This window comes from Osmia lignaria, chromosome 15 (assembly GCF_051020975.1).
Source record: "Osmia lignaria lignaria isolate PbOS001 chromosome 15, iyOsmLign1, whole genome shotgun sequence".
Taxonomy (NCBI): domain Eukaryota; kingdom Metazoa; phylum Arthropoda; class Insecta; order Hymenoptera; family Megachilidae; genus Osmia; species Osmia lignaria.
The window spans coordinates 5,874,955-5,901,091 of NC_135046.1; the positions used below are offsets into that span (position 1 = coordinate 5,874,955).

Consider the following 26,137-nt stretch of genomic DNA (forward strand, 5'->3'; position numbering starts at 1 on the left):
CGTGATCGGTGCTCGGAGGAATTTCTGATGGATCGGTGTAAGTACTAACCCTTTAGGTACAGTCGTCTTTGCTGGAAATTGTACTCGTATATCCGAATGCAAATAATTCTTCTTTATGACAAAACACTTCCATTGTATTCTTGGTATTTTGAAATATAAATACTTTCTGTTAAATGACCATGGTTGCTCATAGTAGCGAAAGGGTTAAAGGAACGTAGCACGTCGGCTACTTGATTCTTACACATGATTAATACAATCATTGCTTATAGATCATCTAGGTTTCTGAGAGTTTCCATGTCTCTCTAGAATCTTAGGTCCATTAGATTTCTAATTTAGCAGTTTCATCGTTTGATATAATCACTCCTGTTCCATCTCGTGTTGCCTATCGATGACTTATACGAGTGCGTAGATACAAAGAGAGACGTCAATACCTTGATCGTCTTTCTTAAATCTTCAAATCAATCATCTTCATATTCTCCGAGGAAATTGATCTCCCCATTCTCTTTCTCAAACTACTTTTATGAATAACACGTTCACACCGAGGGAAAAAATGTCGGCATCCTGTGACAGAATCGCGTATGCCTGCTCAGAACATTCCTCCATACGTTAACCCAAATATGAGCAACGGCGAACGCGAAATAAGTCGCTCATTAAGAAAGAATGCTTTGCTCGCAATGGTTGCCACCGCTATATAATTTAAACTGCAATAAACTCGCTTAGAACACACGCTGTTGTGTTGCTACGTGTTCGCTATTGCCGCGATTTAATATTCGTGCAAAAACCAACAAACCAGACGGCAGTAATCGCCTCGACCGCGGATTTACGGCGGAATAATTGAACCATAATCGCTGGTGAATTACGCGTCCATTCAAAGATGGTTACATCATTGTTATTATCCTGTCGATTTTCTGGAAATGTCTTCTCGCAAAACTTTCGTCGTTCGTAAATCTTACAGCTGGTTTAGTTGATAGGCTATCCTTAGTAAAAATTAAAATTAAAATTATGGCTCTCTACCTGGTCCGCCATCCGAGGTTAAACATAGTCTCATTACTTTTGTATCAGACTCTACAATACTTCAATCGTTACAACTTCAACATCTTCTTAAGAATCTTCCACATTTTTAAATCACCTTTTATCTTAATCCATCCACTTCGTATCCCTCCATTCATATCACAGCTGAAAACAATTGACGTTTCGCGAGGTACACCGTCTTTTGTTATCACACCGATCAATATCAGACTCGAACGAGTAAAAATATTCAGGTCAGATGGATAGCAACTGGCAACAACGGACCTTGGATCCGAAGCTTCCAGAGGAGGCTGCTCCCTCCGGCATACCAAGACAGATCACCTCTTTTTTCCCCTTCCTACACTTTACGCGCACCTGTCCAACCTGGACGGATCGTATTCTGATCCTGCTTCCTACAAAGCGACCAGTCTGCTCCTTTTTTTTAAATCGAACATTCTCAGTGATTCCTTTGGCTACGAAACTCTGCCCGTTAAACGGTCACCCTATAAATTTCCTCCACTCCCGACGTTAACCATAGTATCGACGAATTTATAGGGTGGTGCGATAGAATCTCTTACACCCTCGCTGTAATGACTCGCAGCAATGGGTGTTAATCCTAATTTGGCAGGTACTTACTTGTTTGGAGTTTGATAATATTTATAAGAAATAATTAATACTTCACCCAGTGGAAGTCTATCAATAGTGCTTATTTTTTCAATATTAATTTCAATTTTCTTTCTATTTAAAGGTACTGAAATTTAAAACAAAAATGACTGAAATATTTCAATGATTATTAAAAGTGGTTCCAACCTTTGAATCGATGACGAAGATTTCGAAAAGAGAAGCGACGATGGAAGAAGGATCGACGCGAGGTGCCACCCACGTGTGTAATTATGAGATCACTGCCGAAAACAGCGAGCAACCGTGTCCAATAAGAGAGAAGGAGCAACGGAATGGCCAAAAAAGAAAAATGATTAACGAACTCGTTCAACGCATTCCCGTGTCAGGATACAAGGGGAGATACGTCGAGCATGTTACAAGAAGGTTGCTCGATATATCGTGACGTAAGCGACGGAATTTCGAGGAGAATGAACGACGCGGTTCGAGCTTCTATAAAAGTGGAACACACCGCGTTTCTCGTGATTTACAATGTGTTACTGGAATAAAAATAGACGTAGAATCAGTAGGGTCTATAAACAAGATATACGAGCAGATAAAATTCACTGTGATGCTTGGAAATTGCAGTTGTTGGAAACTACCCCGGGGGAAAACTGAAATTTAAAGGTTGCAATGCCTTTCCCTGTTTCACTTAAAAATTATTATACTCTTTTTGACGCATTAATTTTTGTGATAAAATAAAAATATTGCTCGATAAAACTTTCAACAATTCACATCAAATTCTTTTCTTATTTTAACCCTGTATAAGTTGCTGTGTATTTACTCTTTGAGGGTTGCATTAGAAAACATTGCAATATATTATTGCATACTAATTTAGCTGATAAGTATGATAGGTATTAGAACTTAAAAGATCTGAATTTTTCATTATTTTTCAATTAATATTTTTTTTGTCTCATGACAGAAACTATAAATTCAAGGACCTATTTAAAATAATTACTTACAATTCCGTTATCAAACAAAAAATTAGTTTCAACTTTCAAAATCTGTCAGAAATGTTAGAAAGATGTGCAAACGTATGCAAGAATCTATTCGCGTGGCAAACAGGATCGTCGAACACGAGGAAGATATATTTTTGAGATTAGTGAAGGATTGCTCGATAATGCGAGGCATCTTTGAATACGCGGACGGGGATGAGAGACGCATTGACGTTCCCCGGAGAAATCTTTGAGCATATTTTCACGTCTGTTGTAAGGGTGTCTCTGCCGGATGCAGATAGCGGTGGCCGTGTCATGCAATATGTGGCCACGTATGGGTGCCGCACAATATCCCTGATGGTAAAGGCCATCCAACCTGCACGATACGACGGAATGGCTTGGATAATATATTGCTGTACAAATGGCACCGTCCCCCGACGACCCGGCCTACCTGTATCCGCTTATCTCCGCTCGATTTTCTCGCGAGAACGTTCTTGTCGTTTGCCTCGACTGCTCATCTTACGATTTCGGATTCCACGAGAAATGAATGTATTTTAAACCGATTTATGAATGAAACGTCTCGAATAACAATTCATTTCTAGCGTTTGCTTTCTTAAATAATATCTTTACTAATACAAAATCACTTATTCAGCGCTAATTTTGAAGGTGTAAGTAAAAACAAGTAACTTTTTACAAATGTTTTAGGCAAGAAAGTAATATATTTTCAATATTTTTTAACTGCTAAGCTCGAACAACTCTCCTCCCCTTTGGTGTTTTTAAAGTTAATCCATTCCATAGGTCTTGTGGGTTAAATAACTTATACATACTTTTTTTTTCAAGATTTTAACACGTTCAATTATTATTTTATAATCCATTTTATAATCCAATTTCACTTATTATAGAATCTATTATACTTTACGATAAGTACTCATTGAATAATGTATCACGAAATATAAATTAAATTTTATTAGACATCCCCTATGACATTATTCTATTGACATTTGTTTTTAGATCATTTAATAAACAGTTAAGTGAATAATAAAGTTATAACAGACTAGAATAGTCGTATAACGATGCCAATTATTTATACGAACGAGTAAGTGTTCTCCAACTGAATTAATTTATTGCATCTTGATGGCCATCATACTTGTTTACCTCACTGAATGTAATTAGCAATTTTACTGTTATAATTATAAAATCCGTAGAATATCGCGTATTAATGGGCCCTCAAATCAGAGAACAATCAATTGAAAATCGTTTCGAGATTTTCAATAGCACCTTGTCACGTGTCATTAATTCCTTGCAATGTTGGAACCCATTAAACCTTCGACACAACGTCGCGTCGATGCAAAACGATTAATATTTTCTAAGCTCCTTCCTTGATCGCTTCTAAGTATAGGAACATGATTAATGATACTCCATATCCTTGTTTCCCTTTTTTTTCTCTGTCGAGCGATACGAGAAAAAGTAGGTTAATTAAGTTCGATTAACACAAAAAAAGAACGATTCGTTTAGAAAAAAGTAGATGCAACCAGAGATGTTCTTGCCGAGCCGGTTTCCTTCTCTATTTTATGATACACTTTAATAGCTGATCTTATAAGCACGATAATGACAGTCATAATTTTATCTAACGATGTAAAAGCAATGACTGTCTGTCATTAAAGCGAACTAACTCATTGTATTATATTAAACCAGATACAACTATTATGGATTTGATAAAGTCTGTCATCCTTGCAGAGTTAAAGCTTCAAGGATTTTTCTATAAATATTAAAAACGTATCTAGCAATGTAATTATAATTCTTTTTTAAGCAACCTAAGCCTCTTAGATTTATTAACCCTTGAACAACAAAGCCTGCTTTAATCGTTCTTTCCATGATCCAACGTCCGAGGGTTAAAAGTGTCGAGTATCTAACATTGCTTAACTATAGTACAAAATTTTTACCAAATTTTATAAACGTTCGAATTCAGAGAATATAGCAGTCGAGCAGGAAACAATTTGACGGAGAAAAGCAGAAATAAATGCGAGCACCGATTATCAGAAAATCACGTTGCCAATTGCGTGTCGCTGGATCCAACGTTACGATCGCGATCACGAGACTAACCCGACCATTTCTATTTCGCTTCTTATCCTATACTCTAGCCAATGATAATGGTAAATAGGCGTGGCCTGCGGAGATTTGTTATTACAACCACGTCTTCGACCACGCGATTAGACTCTGAATTGCGCGAACCCGCTTCTAATCCAGCCACGATTCTTGCGGAATCGAGCCTTAAGGCTACGCGATTTTCTACAAACTCATCGTTATCTCTTTGCCTCTCGTTCCTTTATGGATTTTTGATTCTTTATGAATCATTCGTTCTACAACGAATCAATATTGTTACTCATGAAGATTGAAAAATTATGATTTTTAATATTTCTTTTCTATGCTGATATAGTGGAATGAAAATACATGAATTATATAGTAGGGCTGTTAACTCGGTCAGTTAACAAGCTTATTATTTATTTAAAACACCGTGCAATGGTGCGTTTTTAAGCTACTCGATAGCCGGGCAGAGGGTGATTCTATAAGCAACAAATTTTTTTCGTTTTTGAGAAAACTAAATTCGAAAATTCATCTAGTACATGCGCACTCACGAGAAAAAGTACCCGAGGTATATCTCACCGATTTTCTCCGTTCTCTGATATGTTATAGTACATCAAAAAATGTTACAGGCATATTATTTTATACATGTTAATTCGTTCATTTAGGGGTTGGAAACCACCATCAAATGTTACCCCGAAAAACCGTATTTTTGACATATCTCGAGAATGAATTGGAATTTATGGAAGAAGTCAACGGCAAATTATTTATACATTAATTTTATCCTAATATAAAGAGAAATACAATTTTTTAATGCTTTTTTCGAAAACGAAAGCTCAAATTAATAAAATGTATTCTTTTTTCGGATTATACAATCAACCCCTGCCCGGTTGTATCATCTGACCTGAAACACCCTCTATACACAAGGCTCTCATAACGGCACGGTTCTCGTCATCCGCCTTCAACAGGATCACGAAGCCGCGATCTAGGAGACGTCTCAGCGTGATCTATCGCTGGTAAAGTTCGCGACGATGTAGCCGAGCGGATGAAACTTGAGTGAAGATTGCGAGGTCGAAACCGATCGGGAATAAGTTATAACAAGGAGAAAATGGAGGATACGTTAAGCGGGCTCCGCCACGGTGAATACGATATCGTGGCAACGAGATTCTCATCGACGGTGGTATCCACCTAACCCCCGCGGTCGCGAAACCGCAAGCAAGCCTGCCCCGGAATGGGCTCGTAAGGATGCTGTGTGTGCCCTAATGGCCGAGTAGAATCGAACGGCACGGGCTCGTTTTGCTTTTTTTCTTCATCGTCCGCGTTGTTTTTCGTTCCCTTGACTCCGGTATCGATCGCAGCCAAGATCGTTTCTTATTGCATCGCGAACAAAGGAGGAAGAGAATCGTTTCATGGGCACAACTCGCGGATGTATTCACGGTTTTACAGAAGAATGCGATCTGATCAAGACAGATAAAGAAAATAATTAATATCTATTTTATAAAACAAGAGGAAAACTCTTCGGCTCTAATCTTCGCTACCTCTAATCGAATATTCTAATGTCAAAGATTTCTCACAATTTCGAGTGGCTCTGTTCCAATCAAAATTCAAAGATTTTATCGCAGAATCTTTAATTACGCGTATCTCGAAACGTCCTTCTAACTACTTCTCAGCTATTTTTTCCTCTTCCATTTGCTCGAAGCAAATTCTACCGCGATAATTGCTATTCCTTTTATCGATTTTACGATCGTCACACCTTGCTTCGCCACGAACGAACATACTTTCGTGCTGCTGGATTTTATCGAATCGTTTTAATGACTGTAAAGGTTCGATCTGCACCGTTCAGCTAATCGATAGACCGCCGATTGATTCGACGGAAAGGAAACGTATACAGCCGCAACGCGTTACGTCCCGTTATATCCATTCTTCGTTTTTCTTTTATTCCTCTATCGATGAGACTTATAACAGGATACGCTTTATGGCTTGTAAATTTGATGCGATCACGATCCTACGAGTGAAGTTTGTACGATCGTTAATTGTCTAATTCTCTTTCTATCAGAATTTAGAATTCTAACGCAAGAAAAAGAAATTTCGAGCTACAGAAATCTAAAAATCGACCTGTATAGTATTTTCTCACATACTCTGTTTTCTGATCAAAATTCTTCGCCACAATGTTCGTAATATCTTTCGAATTGCGCCCAAGGCATTTCACGAGGCGGTCACAAATTCTCGACAAGAAACGAACAAGGATGCTGTGTGTCCGTCGCCACGCTCCAGTTTGTCCACCCATCGAAAGTGAACACCCTCGAGTCTGTGTAAGCCAAGTCACTTATGTATCTCGTGGAACGGTCAACTGGATATTGTCGCGAGCCGAGAAACGCGCGAAGAAAACGAGCAGACCTTTTCACATATTGTTCTGTAAGTGAAAACCTGTAAATTGTTATTTACACAGTCGTAAACCTGATATCAGTGGCCGCAACATTTTTGTTCGATAATGTGTTCTGTTTGGTTATCATGTATATTCTATCTACAATTTCTTTTATCTATTACTTTGCAGCAGTTATGCAACGTGATCAATAAATTATTCACGGTTTATTTTGATTTTTTTTAAAAACTACTTGTAATCGTATATAATGAAATAGAATTTAAAAACTACTCAATTAAATATTAATGAAATCGAATGACCACACATGAATTCGTCGTTTGTGAACAGCAAGATAACAGTAATTTCATTTTCAGAAAGTAAAAGCTATGTAAATCGGTATACTAAATATGTTTACTGTTAATCGTGAGATATGATAATGGGCACGTTAAATCAAGTCATTTGTGTCAGTAAAAGCAGATAAACGTACTCGATTAGATTTGCTTCTAAATCTTTTGAATGACAGTAAGAGACTTGTTCCTTTCCAGAGGATACACGCTGTGTGAATAGAATTATAATAAGCATACGAATGCTATTAATTAGGAGATTTGATAATGTACGTTCTGATTTATTCACCAGCACTCTGAGGTGTAATGTCTTTTGTCATTCACAAATGTTAATTCTATGACTAATCTTTAAAAATAAATTCTGAATTCTTCGGTTTGAATTAGAAAAATATTATCAGTCTACTCGTTTGAAGAATTTATTAAAAGAGAAAGTAAACTAATGAATGAATAACATTTGAAATATTCACTAGGAAATAGATATTACTTATCATCGAGTATAGTGATTATAATAATAAAAGCTATTTTAAAGATCTAATCTTAATGACTTGAACATTCTTCAACGATAAATAGTACTAATGAAAGTCCTTAATGATCGTTAAAGCAGAAATATCAGTGAAAATTTTCTAAAAATTCTATGTCCAGATTCGTGCAAGATTATCGAGCAATTAAACCAATATCCCAGCAATTTAATTATTATAGCTAAGAGCGATCTAACAGGCGGTTTTTATAAAGCGACACATGAAAGCTGACACATGAAATAGCTGCATTAATTATTCATAATGTAATTCTGCGTGAGTAATACAAGAAGTGACGAAACAAAGTCCTTCGAATTGCAAGTTGAAACTATTGTTTTTTCTTTTCTAAAATTAAATAAAAAAATGCAATATTTAAAAATTTTCTATTCATTTTATAGAAAATTATTTATCTACTCTTTCTATACTTACATAACTCAAAGATTTTTAATGTTTTTAATAAGAACTTTAATGTAATCCTGGAAAAAGAGTACAGTAGTTCCAGTGATGACAATGAACCATCTAGTAACGAAGGGAACTTACAAATTAGCTAGCTGTGTAAAATGGGACGATCGGCGAGGTGAAAAGGATTAATGGAGCAAAAAGAGAGAAGTAGAAGAAACCCAATATCACCACAGAATGAGAGACGGAAAAAGGGGCATCGATAAATCTTTGAATTACTCCAGAATCGTTTCATTGTTGCAACCAGCTGTAATCCCGAAACTGATCGGAGAGAAGCATTTCTTCTACGCGAAATTAAAAGCGAGGAACAAAAAGGGAAGTAAAGAAAAAAAGAGAAAAAGAGTGTCGAGATCTCTCTGTCTGTTATAAAGTTTTCGATTCACGATGACCTGAAAGCGAGGGCAGCTTTCGGATACGTTATAATCGTTATCGAAGCGAAGCCAAATGATGTAATTGACGGCCAGGCCGAATCGAAAAAGCGTTAAGCGTACGGAACCGATGTCTGATTATAGTGGAACGTAATAGACGGCTTTTAAAAGTTCATCAAGTAGCCGATTGTGTGAGTGAAAATCGTCCGTGCAGAATTGGGTCAGGGAAGAAGAAACGAGAATCTTCGAAGGACCACCGGAATGATCGGCTACTTTTTAGGGAGAATCAACAAATTGTTCGACAGAAGAAGGGAATTATGCTCGATAAAGATGAGAAGGAGCGCGCATAACTATCGTAAACGCGCCGGGCACGCGAGGCGTTCCCGCGAGAACGCACGCGAAACGCCTGACGATTATTCACGCCGGTCAGCGAAATGATTGAAAGCGATAAATTGGATCTCGGGAACGTGCGAAACGCGTGCTTCCTTTTTGCAATTTCTTTTTCTCGGACATCATAAGGCGCTTCCACTTTTGACTCTTTAAGGCATACGTGAGATTACGTAAAGGACGAATCATTTAAATGATCAAATTAAATTTAGATAAAAATACGATTTTTATATTTCTCATATATAAAAGAAAAATTAATAAGGAAACTAAAATTTTTTTAAAGTGCTTATTTAACCTTGTACGGGTCCAATTTCATGGTATGGTAAATTTAATTTAAATTTGCGTTCAAGTAGCAATTACAAAATTATAAATTTTCGCTTAAACCCAAACTGTCCGAGTACCACAGCTCATGAATTTTTAGATGCAGAAGATATTGACTGAAACCTCCCCACTTTCCCTTAGTGTATAGCACATCTGCCGTACCAAATATTAATAAATAAATTAAACTTTTACAATTTGCAAAGATTTGTAAGAAACGATCATAAATTCAATTTACCACCACCTGTCTCCGCTTCATCAAGCAGGCAAAGAGCAGGAAAAACGCACGGAGGAGGAAGAGGAGAGAAGGTAAGGCGGAGGAACAATTCGAAAGAACGGACTGTTTCACCTCTCATCCTCTCGAAGAGGCGAGATTCCGCTCGGCTCGCGCTCCTTTGGTCCAGCCAGGTCAACGCCCTAGTGACCAACGCACCTTGTTCCTCCGTTCATAACCCGTACACGTGTGCCCGCGTGTCGGTGCGTAAACGTTCGCGCAATCTAGGGCAAACGGGTTCGAACGTTAGACCCGCGACTTTTTCCTCGTCTGCTCGAGAGAGATCCCGCGCGATCGAAAAAATTTCGCGACGAAAAAACGCGAGCGACTCGTGCAACTGTTCGCAACCGGAAGCGACGACGCCCAGACCTCGAGAAAGCTGCACGTTTTGCGTTCCACCGACGATCAGCTGGAACAGCCTCCGCTGATTCAAACGTGATTCTTTTGTACAATAATTCATTGAAGATCAGATTTTCATTTAACCCGTTGAATGCCATAGTGAAAATGGGCATTTGTTGTGGGTCGTATTGAATTAAGAATTGGAATAATTAATTTTCAAAATTTAATTCCTATTTGCTATTTTACATTATTTAAAATTATGTTTTTCCATTGTTTTCTTTTAATTATTTAGACACGTGTAATTTGCGGTGCTGGTCACCGATGATTAACACGTTAACTTCAGTTTAAAGTTTGTTTAATTAAATTATAATTGAGATTTAGAGGGAATACAGGGTTGTTCTTAGAATCACTGCATCTACGACACGTACGTATACGTTCTAGCCCCTCATTTCCATACCTATTATTTCACTTTGTAGCTACGTTTTGCTTCGCACTGTATCGTACTGGACATTGCAAAAAATGAGCAAATTGGTAATTGTTGGCAAGATCGTGCGAGACGATCGTTGACGGAACACTGCATATGACAATAGTCGTTCCTTTGACTAGAAAACAAAAGAAGCACCAATTTATGAAATACAAAAATTGTAAGACAGCATTTCGAAATTACAAAAATCAATATTAATAACTTTCGATCTTTCTAGGAGTCATCACTTATCTACTACTTCCTCATCATACAATTATAAATTACCACTATTGGCATGATATATTTGATCAAATTTTCAAAATGACGATCAAGAAGTTTAGGCTTTTAACAGTCAGAAATGATTTTTGCGATTATTCGATGACTTGTCCCTGCAGATGCAGATGCAAAGGGACTCGTACTCGCAACACGTCCCGTATGTTAGTCAATTTTAAGGTCGGCCGGGCACGTAGATAATCGTTTCGACTTTACCGTGCATTAGCCGGGTACGATGATCAGGGTTGGTCGTCAATGACACGGGACACGCGAGCAAATTGCGTTGTTTCGTGCCCCTCACGAATCTCGTTCCTCCAAGGCTTTTAATTTCAACCGCGCGCCGCGTCCTCGCGCGATTCCGCTTACCCTCGATCATACTCTCCTCGACGAGATATTATAATCATCCTGTCACTGATCTATCGAACGAATCGAACTTCATCGTAATAATACCGGATGATTCGCCATTGTTTCATATTGATTTCGAAGAAACGAATCTATTCACAATGAACAATCATTTTTCTTTTTTTCAAATGTAATCTTCTCAGTATTGAGACTGTATATTAAAAACTTTGTATTTTTGCGGCAAAAAGAGCAAAGAGATTGATCGGTGATTTATTTGTTTGTACGTGTACTTTGAGTATAATAACTCATCTCTGATACGTATATGGTAAAGTTAAGTTTCCTAATTAAGGCACCTTGCTGGTCAACGTCAAACGTCATTCTGAACATCATTTTTATTCGCATCGATTCTCTGACGAAGCGATTTCATCAGCGCACCTTCGCCAATTCACGAGCAGATTTTATCCCATCGATGCCCTAATTGCTTTCACGCTCTTTCTCATCATCACGGACACGACGTGATAACCGAATCAGTGGGCAGGCTTCGTTAAAAATGATGAGAGCCCCTTTCATGCACAGCATGATTTTATTTCACTTGACCTACACCTGTAATACAATTATTCGTCTCCCTTGTTTATTCAAACTATTAGGTAAATAATGTCGAATTATTTATTAAAATTCAACAAATAATTATTTTCAATCAATTTAAACACCATCCTTAGGATCAGACGTCTATTAGTTTCTAACATGTTAATTTTTAATAGATTTATTTTTCATTTTCCCAAAATTTCTTTCAAGCAAATTTAATTTGTTCCTATGCAATTATTTTTCAGAAGTAATTTATTATCGTACAAGGACTAAAATCACTAAGATTCTAAATATGCAAAGTCAATGAAAGAAAAAAAATGATGGAATAGAGATTCATTCATTAGTGACAACATACCTGGAAATAGACGTCTATTTATCAATCTCGCCCGCTTTCTTGCGCGTTACTTGTTACCCGTATGAAACTGTGCACTCATTGAAATCGAACAACGTCGTTAGAGAATCGCGCGAGCCAGACAATGATTAATGCATGAGGGACATTTTCGAGGATCGAGCGAGCAGACTTTCTAACCGGCTGACACGCCATGTGAGATATTTGATCTTGCGTATTCCTTTTGAGATCCTTGTCGTCCAACGACACAAGTGACAACGCGAAAAGAGATCTAGATTGCGGTTAGAGCAGATGAAATTAATTTATTCTAGCTTCGTTTTTTCTACGTTCCTTCAAATTATTCTATTTGCCATTTCGAAAGATGCGATCATAATTTGATTTATACTTCTCTATTTGTAACTACAAAATTCAATTAACTCTTAGACAACAAGCTGTTGAGAGCGATAATTTAATCGTTGAATGAATGTACTTATAGTCATCAATTATGACCCAAAATGACTTCTATTAAAATTAGGCATTCCAGTTTTCAGACGAAATATAATAATTTGAAATTTAAAAAGTCTAAAATTAAATTTAAATTGTTCAAATTGTAAAAGGGGTTCACTGTTTGAGATATTTTTATTTCTCAAATATGGAACTATTCCTTTTATTATTTATTCTCCAATGCAAAAGTCTTTGCAATCAAATAGATAGTTTGAAAGAAATGAAAGTTCTGTTGACTAGCAAGACTTAAAGGAAGGGTGAAATAAAAAAAAAAAATAGATACTATGCTGGTTCTCGGTAAAATTACCTCTTATCCTTTAATCAGCCACACTTTCACGTTGTAAATACAATACCATTCCAACCTGGATTCCTTATTACAGTTACATAAAAAAAAAAAATAATTATCAAGGGAAACCACGGGTGAAAGTGATCGATGTATTTGCGATTAATTAAAAGCTAACTCCATTTCGGATCGTATCTCGCAGCCTCATATTAAACGAAAACCATTCTTCTTGTCTTATCTCTTACTGCTTCAAATACTTGTTTCTCGATAATAATGAATATAATATAAATGAATTAAATGTAATTACGGTAATAAATCATTGTTGATCTCATTAAACGAAAATCGAAGAAATAATTAATTTTCATCACAGAGTTTTTCTTCTTATTTCAAGTTGAATAATTTGAAACTACTTAACTGTAATTGTTGATAAATATCAAACATATTGAAAGAGTATTATCGGAGAAAATAAATATTGCAAATAAAATAAACTATACACTAAAAGCATTGAACTTTTCCAATGGTTATCTGTTTGCAACACCAAAATTATTTAAAGTTATGACGGTACTAAAACGATGCTTCGCAATGTATAAACAACAAATTCTCAGACCTCTGATAAAAATATTAAACGATTTACGATACGATCTTCATCGCATAAGCTTGTCAGCTATAATCGAATTAACGTAAAAACTTTTTGAACTTCAGCCCCGCATTTATCCGCATAACAAAGTTTCCAATCATCACTTTTGAACAAAAACTCTCGAGAATATCCTGCGAACCGATGTCTCAAGAAATCACGGCAAGAACTTCTCGATTATAATTGCCGGTCGATTAAGAAAAATTCCCAATTGTCGTGTCGAGGATAAAAATCCTCTTCGAACTGTGACGTGTCGACGAGTCGAGACAAGAACTTCTCGAATTCGCTGGTAATTACAAAGCAGCGCGGGAAAATTTTCAATTGTCATTCAGAAATAAAAGCAAGAAATCGTCGAATACGTCCGCGCAAGAATCCCGTCGATGGTCCATGCTCACGAGGCCAGCTCATAATTACTCGACAAGATTTAATCGAGCTGCTCCGGGCTAATTAAAAATTCCTCGCCCCTTGCGGACTCTGTCAATAAGAAGATACTATCGTGTTAACGGTAAGAAAATGTCTTCGTTCGTTTCTTCGTTCCGTGAAATAAAAGGGAGATCTGATATCTTCGCGCGAATCTCAAAAGCTATCCGTCACACTGTATTACCGCCGACCATTGGCCGTTTCTATAATGAGCTTGCGAATTTACCATTCGATCCTACATAGTTTAGAACGTTTTCTGGACTTGCTATCTCGATGCCTATTGTAATTCTATGCTTTATGTTTGATGAAGAATGCGAATGAAAAAAATTTACTTTTTCCACGACAAAAAATTTAAATTGAAATTATAACATGAATGTTGGAATTCAATAAAGATTATACGATAATAGTGTTTGACTTAGAACAAAAATGTTATATGTAGAGAACTGGTATCTATCATCATTTCAAAAAAAAATTATATTACTTTCTTTCTATATTCTGAAAAATGTATCATAGGTATACATGTTAGAAATTTTTATTAGAATTTATGTTTGTAATACAGTACAATTATTGAATTATAATGCACTAAATTTATATGAATGGTGTTTCGAAGAAGATACTGATATACCGAAATGGACATTTCAAAACTAGCGCATTTGGAAGCAGCAATTCATACTACAACCATCTATTGAGGAAAGCAAGTATAAAATCTCTCGTTATCCTTCAACATTTTGTAGACATCTTGCTTACCGACTCCAATACCGACTTCCGCGGTTGTATCCGGTGAGCTTCTGTTGCTTACCTTTATAGATCTCTGCTTTTACCTACGTTTCCTGAATTATCTGGGGAGCCTAGTTACAAATTGCAATCAGTGTCGCTAAAGAGGTACCAACATTTCAACGGTAAAAGGCACTATACTCGTCACACTTAAGTTATTCCTCCCAAAAGCGTTCAAATATAAGGGAATCAAAGTAATAACTTTGAAAGATTACCTAAAGATTTGAAAGGTTTAAGCCTAGAGCACTCAGCAGTCAAAGGGTTAAACGATCCTTTCTCCTATATCTTTCTTTCTCCACTGTCACCACCGTCACAATCGGACAGACAAAAAATAATGATCTCCTAAACGAAAATTCAAATACCCCATGGGAACCGGTTTCGGATACGGTCATATGTTTAGTCGACTAATTGACCGGTCGAAAAATGGACAGAGAGGGTTTCGAGAAGAGAGTAGAAGCTAGCTGACGGTAATAAATATCCAGCTGTTAGAACATAACTGATTCAAAACATTCCGTAATGATCGGTTTAAGTGTATGATTTAAGACCTTTCCCGTTAAACTTCATGGAAAAACTGGTCGCGTCCTACCGATGCCGCGCGCATACTTTAATGTGCGATCGTTTCTCGATCGCAAACAAGTCCGGGCCTGGACGGTGTTTACGGCATTAAACGGCGAACAGGCCACTTAGCGTGATTACAAGCCGACATATTGGTTTAGAAAAATGTCCGTTCGCCGAACACGGTACCCTCCGCTCCCTTTATGTGTCCATCGGCGATGGCGATTTAATCGCGCACATTAGGCGGCCAAGGTTGCACGGGGTGCCACGTTCCCCACGCTAAAATTCATAGAACTTGCTCGTCCGATAGCCCGTAATTTGTAGTTATTAAGCGAAATGAATGGAGTCGCCGATCTCGTGAAAGGGTCGTCACGGGATTTTCGTTAATGATCAGCATACGTCGCCCTTACCGACCATCTTATCTTGATGCGCGATCGACTTTCACGGAATCGCTCCTAGCTGTCCAGGTATAATAATTACCTGTTGCCTCATTAATGCGCTTAGCACGATACCGAAACTATACGCAAACATTGTTCTATCGGATGATGAAACAAGATTACCAAGGTGTATTATATTTGATTAGAAGTGGTTTGGTCTTTGCAGGTTTAGCAATTAGGTGTTAAATCTTTTGGGTAATTTTTCTTATTAAATACTCGAATATTAATTTTCTTTCAAAATCGACTATTTCTATGTTTAGACATCGCGATACGATTCATTCCTCGCTTAGAAACTTCCTATCGGTTCAAAAGTTCTCCGCGAAACGAAGATCCTATCCAAGGTAGAGCCTATCGAAATATTACGATCTAGCCGGAGATACGTAGCACCAAATCCCTACGATCTACGGTACCGATCACGCCCAGTCTCCGTCGAAAGGATCCTAAATAGTAGAAGGGGAGATACGAGCGCATGCAAAACAACCACCGTTTCACCTCTACGCTTGTCCGCCACTTAGCGCGCCGCATCATGGGGCAGTATGGCCAGTGTTCTGCATGCCATGACATCGGCCAATCGCACAAAATTACGTCGGGGCACCGAGGGAAAAGGGGAGAATAAGGAGTGAACGATGAGCGAGGGTGCAACAGAGATGAACAGGGTGGTGCGGTGATGAAGATGGGGAAAGAGGAAAGATGGAAAAAGAGGAGAACGAGAATGGTGCGCGTGCCTCGGGGCAAAGTCTTGGGCCTCGCGTGCCCAGGCATGGCCTCGTCTCACTCCTCAGCGTTCGCGGTCAGAGGTCATCATCGAGCACGAGCCACCTTCGGGTTCTCAACCTGCCTTCGGTGTTGCCGACGCTGGTATAAAACTGCCTCATTAAAGGCGCTCGCGAATTCCGAGCGTGTCTCGAATCGAGACGAGCTGCCCGGATTTTATGGGGGTCTGCGAGCACGAGATCGTCTCTCGATGATCTTTTTCTCTGCTCTTCTCCCTCTTTCATCTTTTACCTTTTCTTGTTTTTCTTTCGAATTCATTTTTTCTTATTGGCTTGTTTGGGAAAAAGTGAATTTTCATTTGAATAATATATTTTTTAATTAAAATTCAAGGTGAATCATTTATGACAAGCCACTTGAATAAATTGTATTTATTCTAATTTGATCTAAAAATTATCTAAAATTATCTAAAAATTCTAAATTCTGATATAAAAAATATTAATTTTCCTCTAAATTAAAATTTCTGGATTTCAGGAAGCTGAGACAGCCATATTTTCAACTATGTACTTACAAATATTCGCAAGGTATTTGAAACTTTGAAGATCCCTAATTTTTTATATTTTCTACAATAATGTATTAATATTTGCATCTATGAACAGACCTTAAAATGTAAATCCACGGTCCAAATAGGACCTCTGTCTTGATCATCGAGAGCCGGACACCGGATATCAAGGTGAAGGATACGAACACGGCAGGTACCCGGCAGGGCGAACTTTCAAAAGGGGGCGGTGTGAAGGGCGTATCCCGCTAATTATAATTATACTACAGCGGTATTAGCAGCGTGAAACGCAACGTAAATTCTGGGTGAAATGCTGGCGATCCCTCGGGGGATGGAGCGTACGGCTAGCTCGTTTGCCAAGGTTTGTTTCGTGAGTCGTAGATCGAGCTACGCATTGTCGTATTCTACATAATACATTACCATGCCGAAATAAATGAGTTCGTTACGCGAGAAAAACGAGAGACAGGCTAACGACACACGCGTTACCGGGACCAGCCAATTCGGGACCCATTTGTCCGCGTCCAATCGTCATTTTAATTACGTCCTATTAATTACCAGGCAATAATTAGAAGCGAAACGTCCGCGCCGTTCCCTTTCGCCTCGCTTTCTAATTGTCGTTGCATCGATTCGAATCGGTCATCGACAGTGCGTACTAACCATTAATTGCGAGTTATGGCAACCGCTCGATGCAAACCCGGTTAATTTGAATATGATAATTACATCCGCAACTAAAGAGGCATTAAACTGAACTTTAAGCTGGATCCTGGCTTTCGGCTTTTCTTTTGTGCAGTAAGTCTTTGGCATTGTTCTGTTATTTGTGTAAATGTGTAAAAATTAAATTACATCGCTGCCTAATCCTGGTATTTAATCAACAAATTGAAAGTACCGTCCCTAACAACAAAATTTAAAAGTTAATCTTCTTAAAAAATATCTCAACTCGTTTGAAAATACACCTATCCTCTAGCTAGCACAATCTGATCACCAATCACACTGAAAGCAACACCTTCCACTTTGTACCAGCTAAGAGTCGGAAAGAAAGAGCAGCTGAACGTTAAAGCAAAACAGCGGATCCTAGTCCTCGCGGCAGCCTACATTCCCAATTCATAAATCTCCCCTTCCGTCCGCTAATTGATAATAGTAATTACAGCCTCGTGTCACTCAAAACGGCCGTGGAGCAGATTATACGTGCGCGTGTACCCGCCACGTCGTTATTTATCATCGTCGGCTTAAAGCTTTGCTCGCTCGAAGGATTGAGTCCCTGAACAGGGCGCCATTCACCGTGTATCCGAGGCGGGCGGTATCTCCTAGTGCACTAATAACATAGTGGCGACCTGATAATTAATAATAAAACCACACGGGGGCACGAGAAGAAGATGGGGTGGGGAGAGAGAGAGAAGAAAAGGTGCAGTCAGTGTTACGCCGCAACGAGCGCGGACCTCGCGGAGTGGGTGGACCGCCTTTCCGCGTAATTGCAAGGTGCAGCTCTACGCGCGATTCGTCGGCGGGATCGAACGGTTAGAATCGGACGAGAAGACTGGTGGATCGAAAGCAGCCGCGTGGGGATTGTTTAGGAAAAATAGCCGAGGAACGATGGTCAACGATCGCGAGTCGCAAGCGCTGCCGGTGAATCGGAGGCACGAATCGTAAACGTTCGCTCCGTGTCGCTGGTTTGACGAGAAAATCGAGCCTTCGATGTGATGGAAGGTTAGAGGGATGATTGATGGGTAATTTTGTCAATTGAGAGTGATGAATAAGTAAAGTATAATATTTAGTTTATGGAATAGGAATCTTCGGTACGTTCCTCCTGCTTCGGGAGTTGGAGGAGTAATTGTTTTACTGTGTGTCGTGATTTAATAAAGATGTTGAACTTCAAGAGGATAAATTTATAAGTTGAAAGTGTGTACACGGGGTAATTAATTTATTAATCGATTAAAAATAAAAAAAATTGCTACGACTAAATCGAAATGTTTCTGATTCTTTATTTCCACGTCGAATGATTCCCTTTTTCTACCCCGATTTTCCCTCGTTCTCCTCGAGGTTTTTCCAACTGAGAACTCGGACGTCGCTTCACGGACTAAAACGAGTCTCAACGCAAATAAGATAATCTCCATTATAAACCGAGGGGTACGGCGAGTAAACGACGAGGAGTTATTTACTCTGGTCTCGGAAAGAGGGGAGAAAGGAAACAAAGTAATAACAACGGAATGAGAATAAGAAGGTAGGTTTGAATCTTTAGGTTGTGCTGCAAACTTCTTGGTCACGCAGCCGCGTTAAGACGGCTTTCCATCGCGCTTATTATCCGCGGCGAATGGCTTCTGCCAACCTCATTTTCCGTTTCAATTCCATGAATTTCATTTCCACTGACCGCTAAGCACTCGACTTTGTATTCTAGTCGGACACTCGATTATAAAAGTGCTCCGATTCATTTGGATTCACTTTCCAAGCTCTTTTCGTTCATTGTACAACAGATTTCATTTTTAATATCTCAAGTAAAATTATTTTTTACTACACATGTCCAGTGTTTCAATAGAAGACAATGGAATATAGAGTAAACAGGCCAGTAGATGGACAGTTTAGCTGATTTCGAAGTTTATATCAAATCTTTCTTAGAAATATTTATTTTATAAAAATATAATCGGAAGCTCTGTACGTAAAATTGTATAAATTTAAAGATAAAGTTAATTGGATATAAGGAAATTTATTTTTCCAATCATAAAAAGATGAAAATTGTACTTATAGCCAGTATTACCATTAGACGGACAATAGAGCAAATGTTTATTTACAAAGTTTTAATATTATTAATACCTTTTTGCAATACGCCTAAACACGCCATTTTTACATCCAAGCACAAGTTTACATCCAACAATAAGCTAAACGACCAGCACATTGTGGTAATATAACTTATTGTTAGCACTACAAATCATTCTTCATGTAAAAAACAAATTTTCATAAAAAATGTTACTTTTATGAAATAATAAATGATTTTGCTACAAAATAAAAAAAAAATTACATAGATTGCGGATCTAGTTTTTTTATAATTATCAATTTATCGATCGTCCATCTCCTGGCTTGCTTACCCTATCAGACCTCGTCTCAGATAAGAATTAATTATAAAAAATATTTGAAGCACAATTTTGTTAATAGCATTGACTTTTGCAATCTGAATAAAAACTCATCTCCATAATTCAATTTCTCGCACGATCAATTTCGCATTGAAAATTAGATGGCTCGAATAGCAATCTTGTAATGAGAGTTTCGCAAATCGAGGATTCGGTTCTGCATTAAATATTCCTATGAATTGCTGTTATTATTCCGGATTTCTGATCTACTTTCCTTTCTTTCTAATCTCTTAATTCCGCCTTCGTTAAATCAATGAAATTCATGCTAATTTACGGACGATGTGATGCTAAGCGAAATAAACCTAACGTAGCGTGTCGAACGATATACTTGCAAGATAAGTAAACAAATGAGCGAACGTAGTAACCGGGACAATAAATTTTTCACTGATCGCATGCTAGATATCTCGATGAAAATTTAATTTTCTAAACTATTAACTCCGCTGCAAGGAACAAACCGCTTAATTGTTCGAATAAAATACTTATCAGGTATAATCGTGTACAGTATTTATAAACAAAGCGAAACTTTGTAGCGAGGAGAAATGTTCTATTAGAATATAGATTAAAGAATTCGTTGGTGATCAAAATAATTTTGTATCTTGTTATTAAAAGTGAAGTAAGAGTATTCTTTACTACTATTAATTTTTGGCAATTAGGAAATTAGTCAGGGTGAAATTAAGATTTCTGGGACCTCGGAGCTATGAAATCTTGATTGATAAATTTAGTTAAGAAATTGAAATTTATTCTAAACAAAATTAAATAACATTTATTTTTAGAATAAATTTCTTTCTCAAGATTTGCACAATTAGAATGTTTCGCAAAGAATCAAGACTCGTGTGCATATTTGTAAAGTCAACGTTCATCGATTACCCGACTCATTGAATGCGGTTTTCTAAGGTAAGAAAGGTCAGAACTCGAGGATTCGTGTCACGTATCATTCGCAATGGTTCACGATTGCGGCTTCACCGAGTTACATAAGAGCAATACACTTACCCACGATGAACTGCAGTCACCGCTTCCAAGAGTCTGAAAGGCTGGCATGCATCTGAACGTCATTCTGACCCCTACCGCCGAAATACTATCCGAATGTTCACCGCGGTTCTCCGGTCACAACTTACCTAGAACAAGGCGAAACACTTACTTAGCGATCAAACAAACTCATTTTACAAGGATACGTATGCAAATACAGTTGAAATATTCGCACAATCAACAAAAAATTGATTCCCTATAAAGAAATTTGTTCTAAAATTTATTCTCAAATTCATTCTCAAATTTGTTTTAAAATTTAATCTAAAATTTATTTTAAAATGCATATTAATTTTAAAATTTTCCAATGTACCTATTCGTCGATAAAAATGAAAAAAGAAGAATAATTTTGAAAATGATGGAAACATCGGACAGATGCCTGTCCCACAGAGTAAGTAGATCACTTGCCTCCCCTATTTGATTTTTATTTTCTCGACATTTTCTTTCATTCTGTCGTTACAGGCGCATAATGAATATAATTTCATGTAAAACATATTCAAAACAGCGATCAGCCTTAAGCATGAATATTTGTTCGAGCTTGTAATTGGAAGCAACCGTTTACTTGTTTCGTAGATCTATGAATTACAATACAGATAATCAGAAAATAATAATATATTTTGTACCGAGGAATCATGAAGAGTGTACACTTTTTGCATTTCACGAGACGAGATACTGACACGAAATTTCGCTTTATTTCGCGCGTTTAGGAATCCGAAAAATTCGAGCACGGGGTTCTCTGTTGCGTAAGCGATCCTCCCTCCGTTCGCCCTTTCGAGCTGATTACTAGGCCGAGCGAAGCGCATTCTTTTCGCTGGCGAATAAAACCACGCGAAACTCTGAACGAAGAACCGAGGGTTGGGAGGAAGAGGATTCCAAAGAAGAACGCGACGACATAAAAGAGGCACACGTAGAACGAAAAGAAGAAGACGAGTAGAAGAAAAAAGGGGCGAGTAAAAATATGAAACAAAGAATTTTCTTTTTCTTCTTCTTATCTCCTGTCTACGTCTCTTCTTTCCTTTTCTATCTAACTTCTTTCTCTATGTATTTTCTTTGTCGCATATTTTTCGATTTCGCCACCCCCGTTTTCTTTTCCGTACAATTTATAATTTTCTTTCTTTTCTAGTTTTGTATGTATGCTCATAAGGTACCAAATATATTCTCTTTATCTCTTATCTTGTGTTTTCTAGAAACATCAATCATTTTACAATTTTTGTGGATAAATACTATACAGAGGATAATAAGAAGAAAAGCCAATTTTCATTGTATAGTGCTTTGTTGATATTTGTTAAAAATTTTATATTTCTCTTGTAAAATTAATATAAATTTATGTGTCAGTTATTGGTGCATACCGTTTCAGTCACAATGTCAAGTGTGTCAATAATTAAACTTTTATACCATTTTCTATTCTTTTGACAATGATTGTTGTATTTTATTTTCTTGTTTCTGTAAATTAATTTTTAAAGGTTTTTTAACACTTTATCTACCGGCTGTTGAAGAAAAACCAATTAATAACCTTTTGATTATTACAAATTTACATGTAACTCAGTTGAAATAATGAAAGTTAGATGTACTTCAATTAAGATGAAGTAACGCCTTAGAATCTTTAGTTATTGTTAATTATAAGGTGGTAATACGCATCTATTTAATTTCTGGTCGGTGGATAATACGTTAATATAAAATAGAAATTTGCTGAGTACATCTAGTCTTCCAAAATGAAATTTCATCTCAGGGTGCCAATTTCTCCTACATCTCTGTTGTTTCATTTTCAATTTCACATTTTTTTTCTTCTTTCACCCATATTTTCCACTTAACCTTCGCCACTGCCAGCCTATATCACTCTCCTATCCTCATCCCTCGTATCATCATCTCTCATCTCTTCCTCTTCGATGCTATCCTCCTTTCCTCTCAACGACGTCACTCTCTGCAAGTAAGCCTGGCGGAAAACGTTCCGCGCACTCCTATGCCGCCGCACCGATGAATAATGGATTCGAACGCAGCCATGCCGGCTACCCGGTTGAATATTCATAATGCGTTCTACGCCATGTGCCGCTGATACAGTCGACGATCGTTCCTCGTGCACGCTTCTGCACGCCGAACAAGCGCGAGCCTCGCCTCAACTAAACGTTCCCCACAACCCGCCAAGACGTGTTCCTGCCCAAAATGAGCAACAACTATTATAATTGGACCAGCAACCGAATGGTTACAACTACAACTCTTGTCTACCTAGCAACGCTGATGAATTAACCCTCGGACTCGTTCGTGATCCAGAATATCAACTAAAGTTAAATCTATCAATTTTCAAACGAAGACATTTTATATATCAATTCTTAAAGGAATATTATAAAATTTAGAATAAGAAAATAATATACAACATTATATCTGCTTTCTAACGTTCCTGATTTCAATGATTGAATATTTTTCCAGATCGAATGAAAGAGGGATCAAGAAATTGAATTCAGAGGAGTCAGAGGGAAGGTGATGAATTGCTGGTGTCATTGGTGAGACGAAGTGAAAGCGAGAGAAGAATTTCAGTGATTCTATTTCTTTATTGATTCCAACTAGAGAATTGCGATGGCGACTGACATCCAAGGAAGTATTTCTTACGTTCAACTCTACGATTACGTGATACAGATCATTACCATGGTATTCGAATGGTATTGGAATTTCTGTAAGAAACCTACCTTGACTGAATTCAAACCTACCATTGAATGAATTTTTATAAAGTATGAATTTTCTTGGAAGTGACTAGTTTTGCTGATAAAATACAAACACAAACACAAGTTTGTTGCAAAAATTACAATTCTACTTTTAGAAATTCTGCCGATGAATAATAATAGGTTACAAATGTAACTGTTTGTATTTCCAGTGTGGAATTAGTGTTACGCAAAGGATTCTGAAACAACGTGGATGCCTAACGCGCGATATTACATCACGAAATTCGCTTAAATTATCGTTATTCCTGGAACGATCTCAGCATCTTTCTTGACGCACGTACAAATCGAACTTTCACTTTTCGGCTACGGGTGTTCTTCTAATTGATGAAAAACTAATGATAGGTACTGTAATCGCGTGCACTCGCAATTGGCAAAATGACTTTAACAATATGACTTTGAACTACGATTACGCAAAAACTATTATACTTACAAAAAAAATGTTTATACCAAAACCTTAATAACGAGTAATATTCAAGTTATTAATCAAAAATGGAGACCGAGGAATGTGTTACAACCGTCCCTGACGGCTGGTCGATTGTAACACTGCATGGAATCGGAACTAACAGAATGAAGAAGTTACTTTCGGGTGTGAAATGTCATTTAGTTCACTACTCAATATATTAATTGCATATCGTAATTTCGCATTGCACGCCCAAAATTTGCGATAACAGCTATAATAGATTTGGATTTACCTACAATGTTACTTTTATCCCTGTTCACCTCTATATCAAAACAGCTAACACTGAAAAAAGGTACAGGAAATCGTAAGGCAAGGGTTTCTTCTTGCGATATCTGTCTACCCTTTCCCGGAGAACCAAGATCGCTAACTGATTATGAGTTATACAATCGTCTGGTGCGGTCAGAATTTTATACTAGCAATCATCACTGTTATCATCTTTTATAGGTATTACTGGCACGAGAACCGGATACGAGGTGACTGGTAAGGTACAATATCGCTGTCCGTCCCGGTTCCGTCTACCCTGTTTCTCTTCCCTTGCAGAAGTGGCATTTACGATTCCGAGTATCCCGAATTCCGAGTGTACTTCTTTTTTTATGGTCACTAGCTGCGTCGCTGGCTATACCGCTGCTAACGACGTGCCATTAAATCGAGTTAACGAGGGGAACCGCGCTATTTACCGAGCTATTTCCTAGCCGACCGATCGTTCCACCTGGACATCGGTAAACCGCAGAATACCGATCCCTGTCCAACGGTGGACACTTCTTGCGACGGGGGTACCATTTTGGTACTTGTAGTCGCTCCGTGACGAGATTATTATTTCCATGATTTTTTTCCGGATCTAAGAGACTGTAACTGTTTTTCCCATTCGCTTCATAGAAAAAGATTCTTAATTTTTTAAAGATAGAATAAATAAATGAATTTTTTTCATAGAATTTTATTTTCAATAAAGTATCATCCATCATGGTTATTTTAATTTTGAAATTTCCACCAAATTATTAAAATTATATAAATTATTTAAATATCTTTTTTAATTTTGAAATTTTGAAATTTTAATTTAAAATTTTCATCATTTTAATGTCAAGGGCATCATCAAGTATTCCTCTCATAGCGAGCTAAGAAACAATACATTTCATTTTCCTATTTATAAGCACTTTATTGCCAATTTTGTTAGATTGTCGATCACACAATAAAGCAATGGTATTCGATTATTAACGTCGATTATCGCGATCTCCGATTCAAGCGTATAAATTGTTCGATTACTACAGAATCATGATTGTTCGAGTAACATTTGCTCGCGGCGAGTCAGTTTAATTTATTTACGCTTCCGGTACGTGTTATTTCGAACGTGCCCGTTGTTCGACTCTAACACATTTTTCTTGTTTTTCCCTCTGTTTTGTTTTGCATTCAGGTATTTATCGGCCAACCGACGCATCAGACGATTTAATTAGATCGAAGAACACCGTATACGAAAAAAAAAAATTGTCCAAGTCGATCGTGTTCGATCAGTGACGCGGAACTTTGGTTGCCTTATTAAATAAATGACTGTAATAAAATTGACGGTCGTGCATGGTGTTTGATCCGGTATGTTTAAATTATAATTATATAAAAACAACGATCGTATTTATTCCATGGTTAATGGTAACAGCGAAGCGAAATCATTGTATACCTTCGCTCGACGAACTTACACTCGCAATTTATGTTTCATTATTATTCTGTAATTACGATAAGAGGTGTGATAAGGAAACGAGGAAAACGAAAAATAAAAGTGTGAAGAACAGAAGTTAATTCTGTTGCTCCTCTAGCAGAGATAATTTATGGCGGAGGTTCACTTTTATTTGTGTTAAAATTTTTTTATATTTCAAAATTATAATAATTTGCACTCGTATAATTCATAATTTTGCAAAT

At 37.4% G+C, this 26,137-nt stretch overlaps 1 protein-coding gene across 6 annotated transcripts in view; it reads right to left on the minus strand.

Annotated features, from left to right (window-relative positions):
- TfAP-2 (transcription factor AP-2) overlaps positions 1-26,137 on the minus strand; it is a 161,747-nt gene that overhangs the window by 68,402 nt on the left and 67,208 nt on the right. For 2 of the 6 annotated variants that reach the window (XM_034340602.2, XM_034340603.2), the window contains one exon: positions 21,026-21,145. The exons of 2 other annotated variants lie outside the window; for them this stretch is intronic. In XM_034340602.2, the coding sequence (XP_034196493.2) occupies positions 21,026-21,088 (63 nt within the window). In that variant the 5' untranslated portion in view covers positions 21,089-21,145. Of the gene's footprint in view, positions 1-21,025; positions 21,151-26,137 lie in introns of all 6 variants that reach the window. 2 more of the 6 variants (XM_034340600.2, XM_034340604.2) reach the window with 1 other exon arrangement.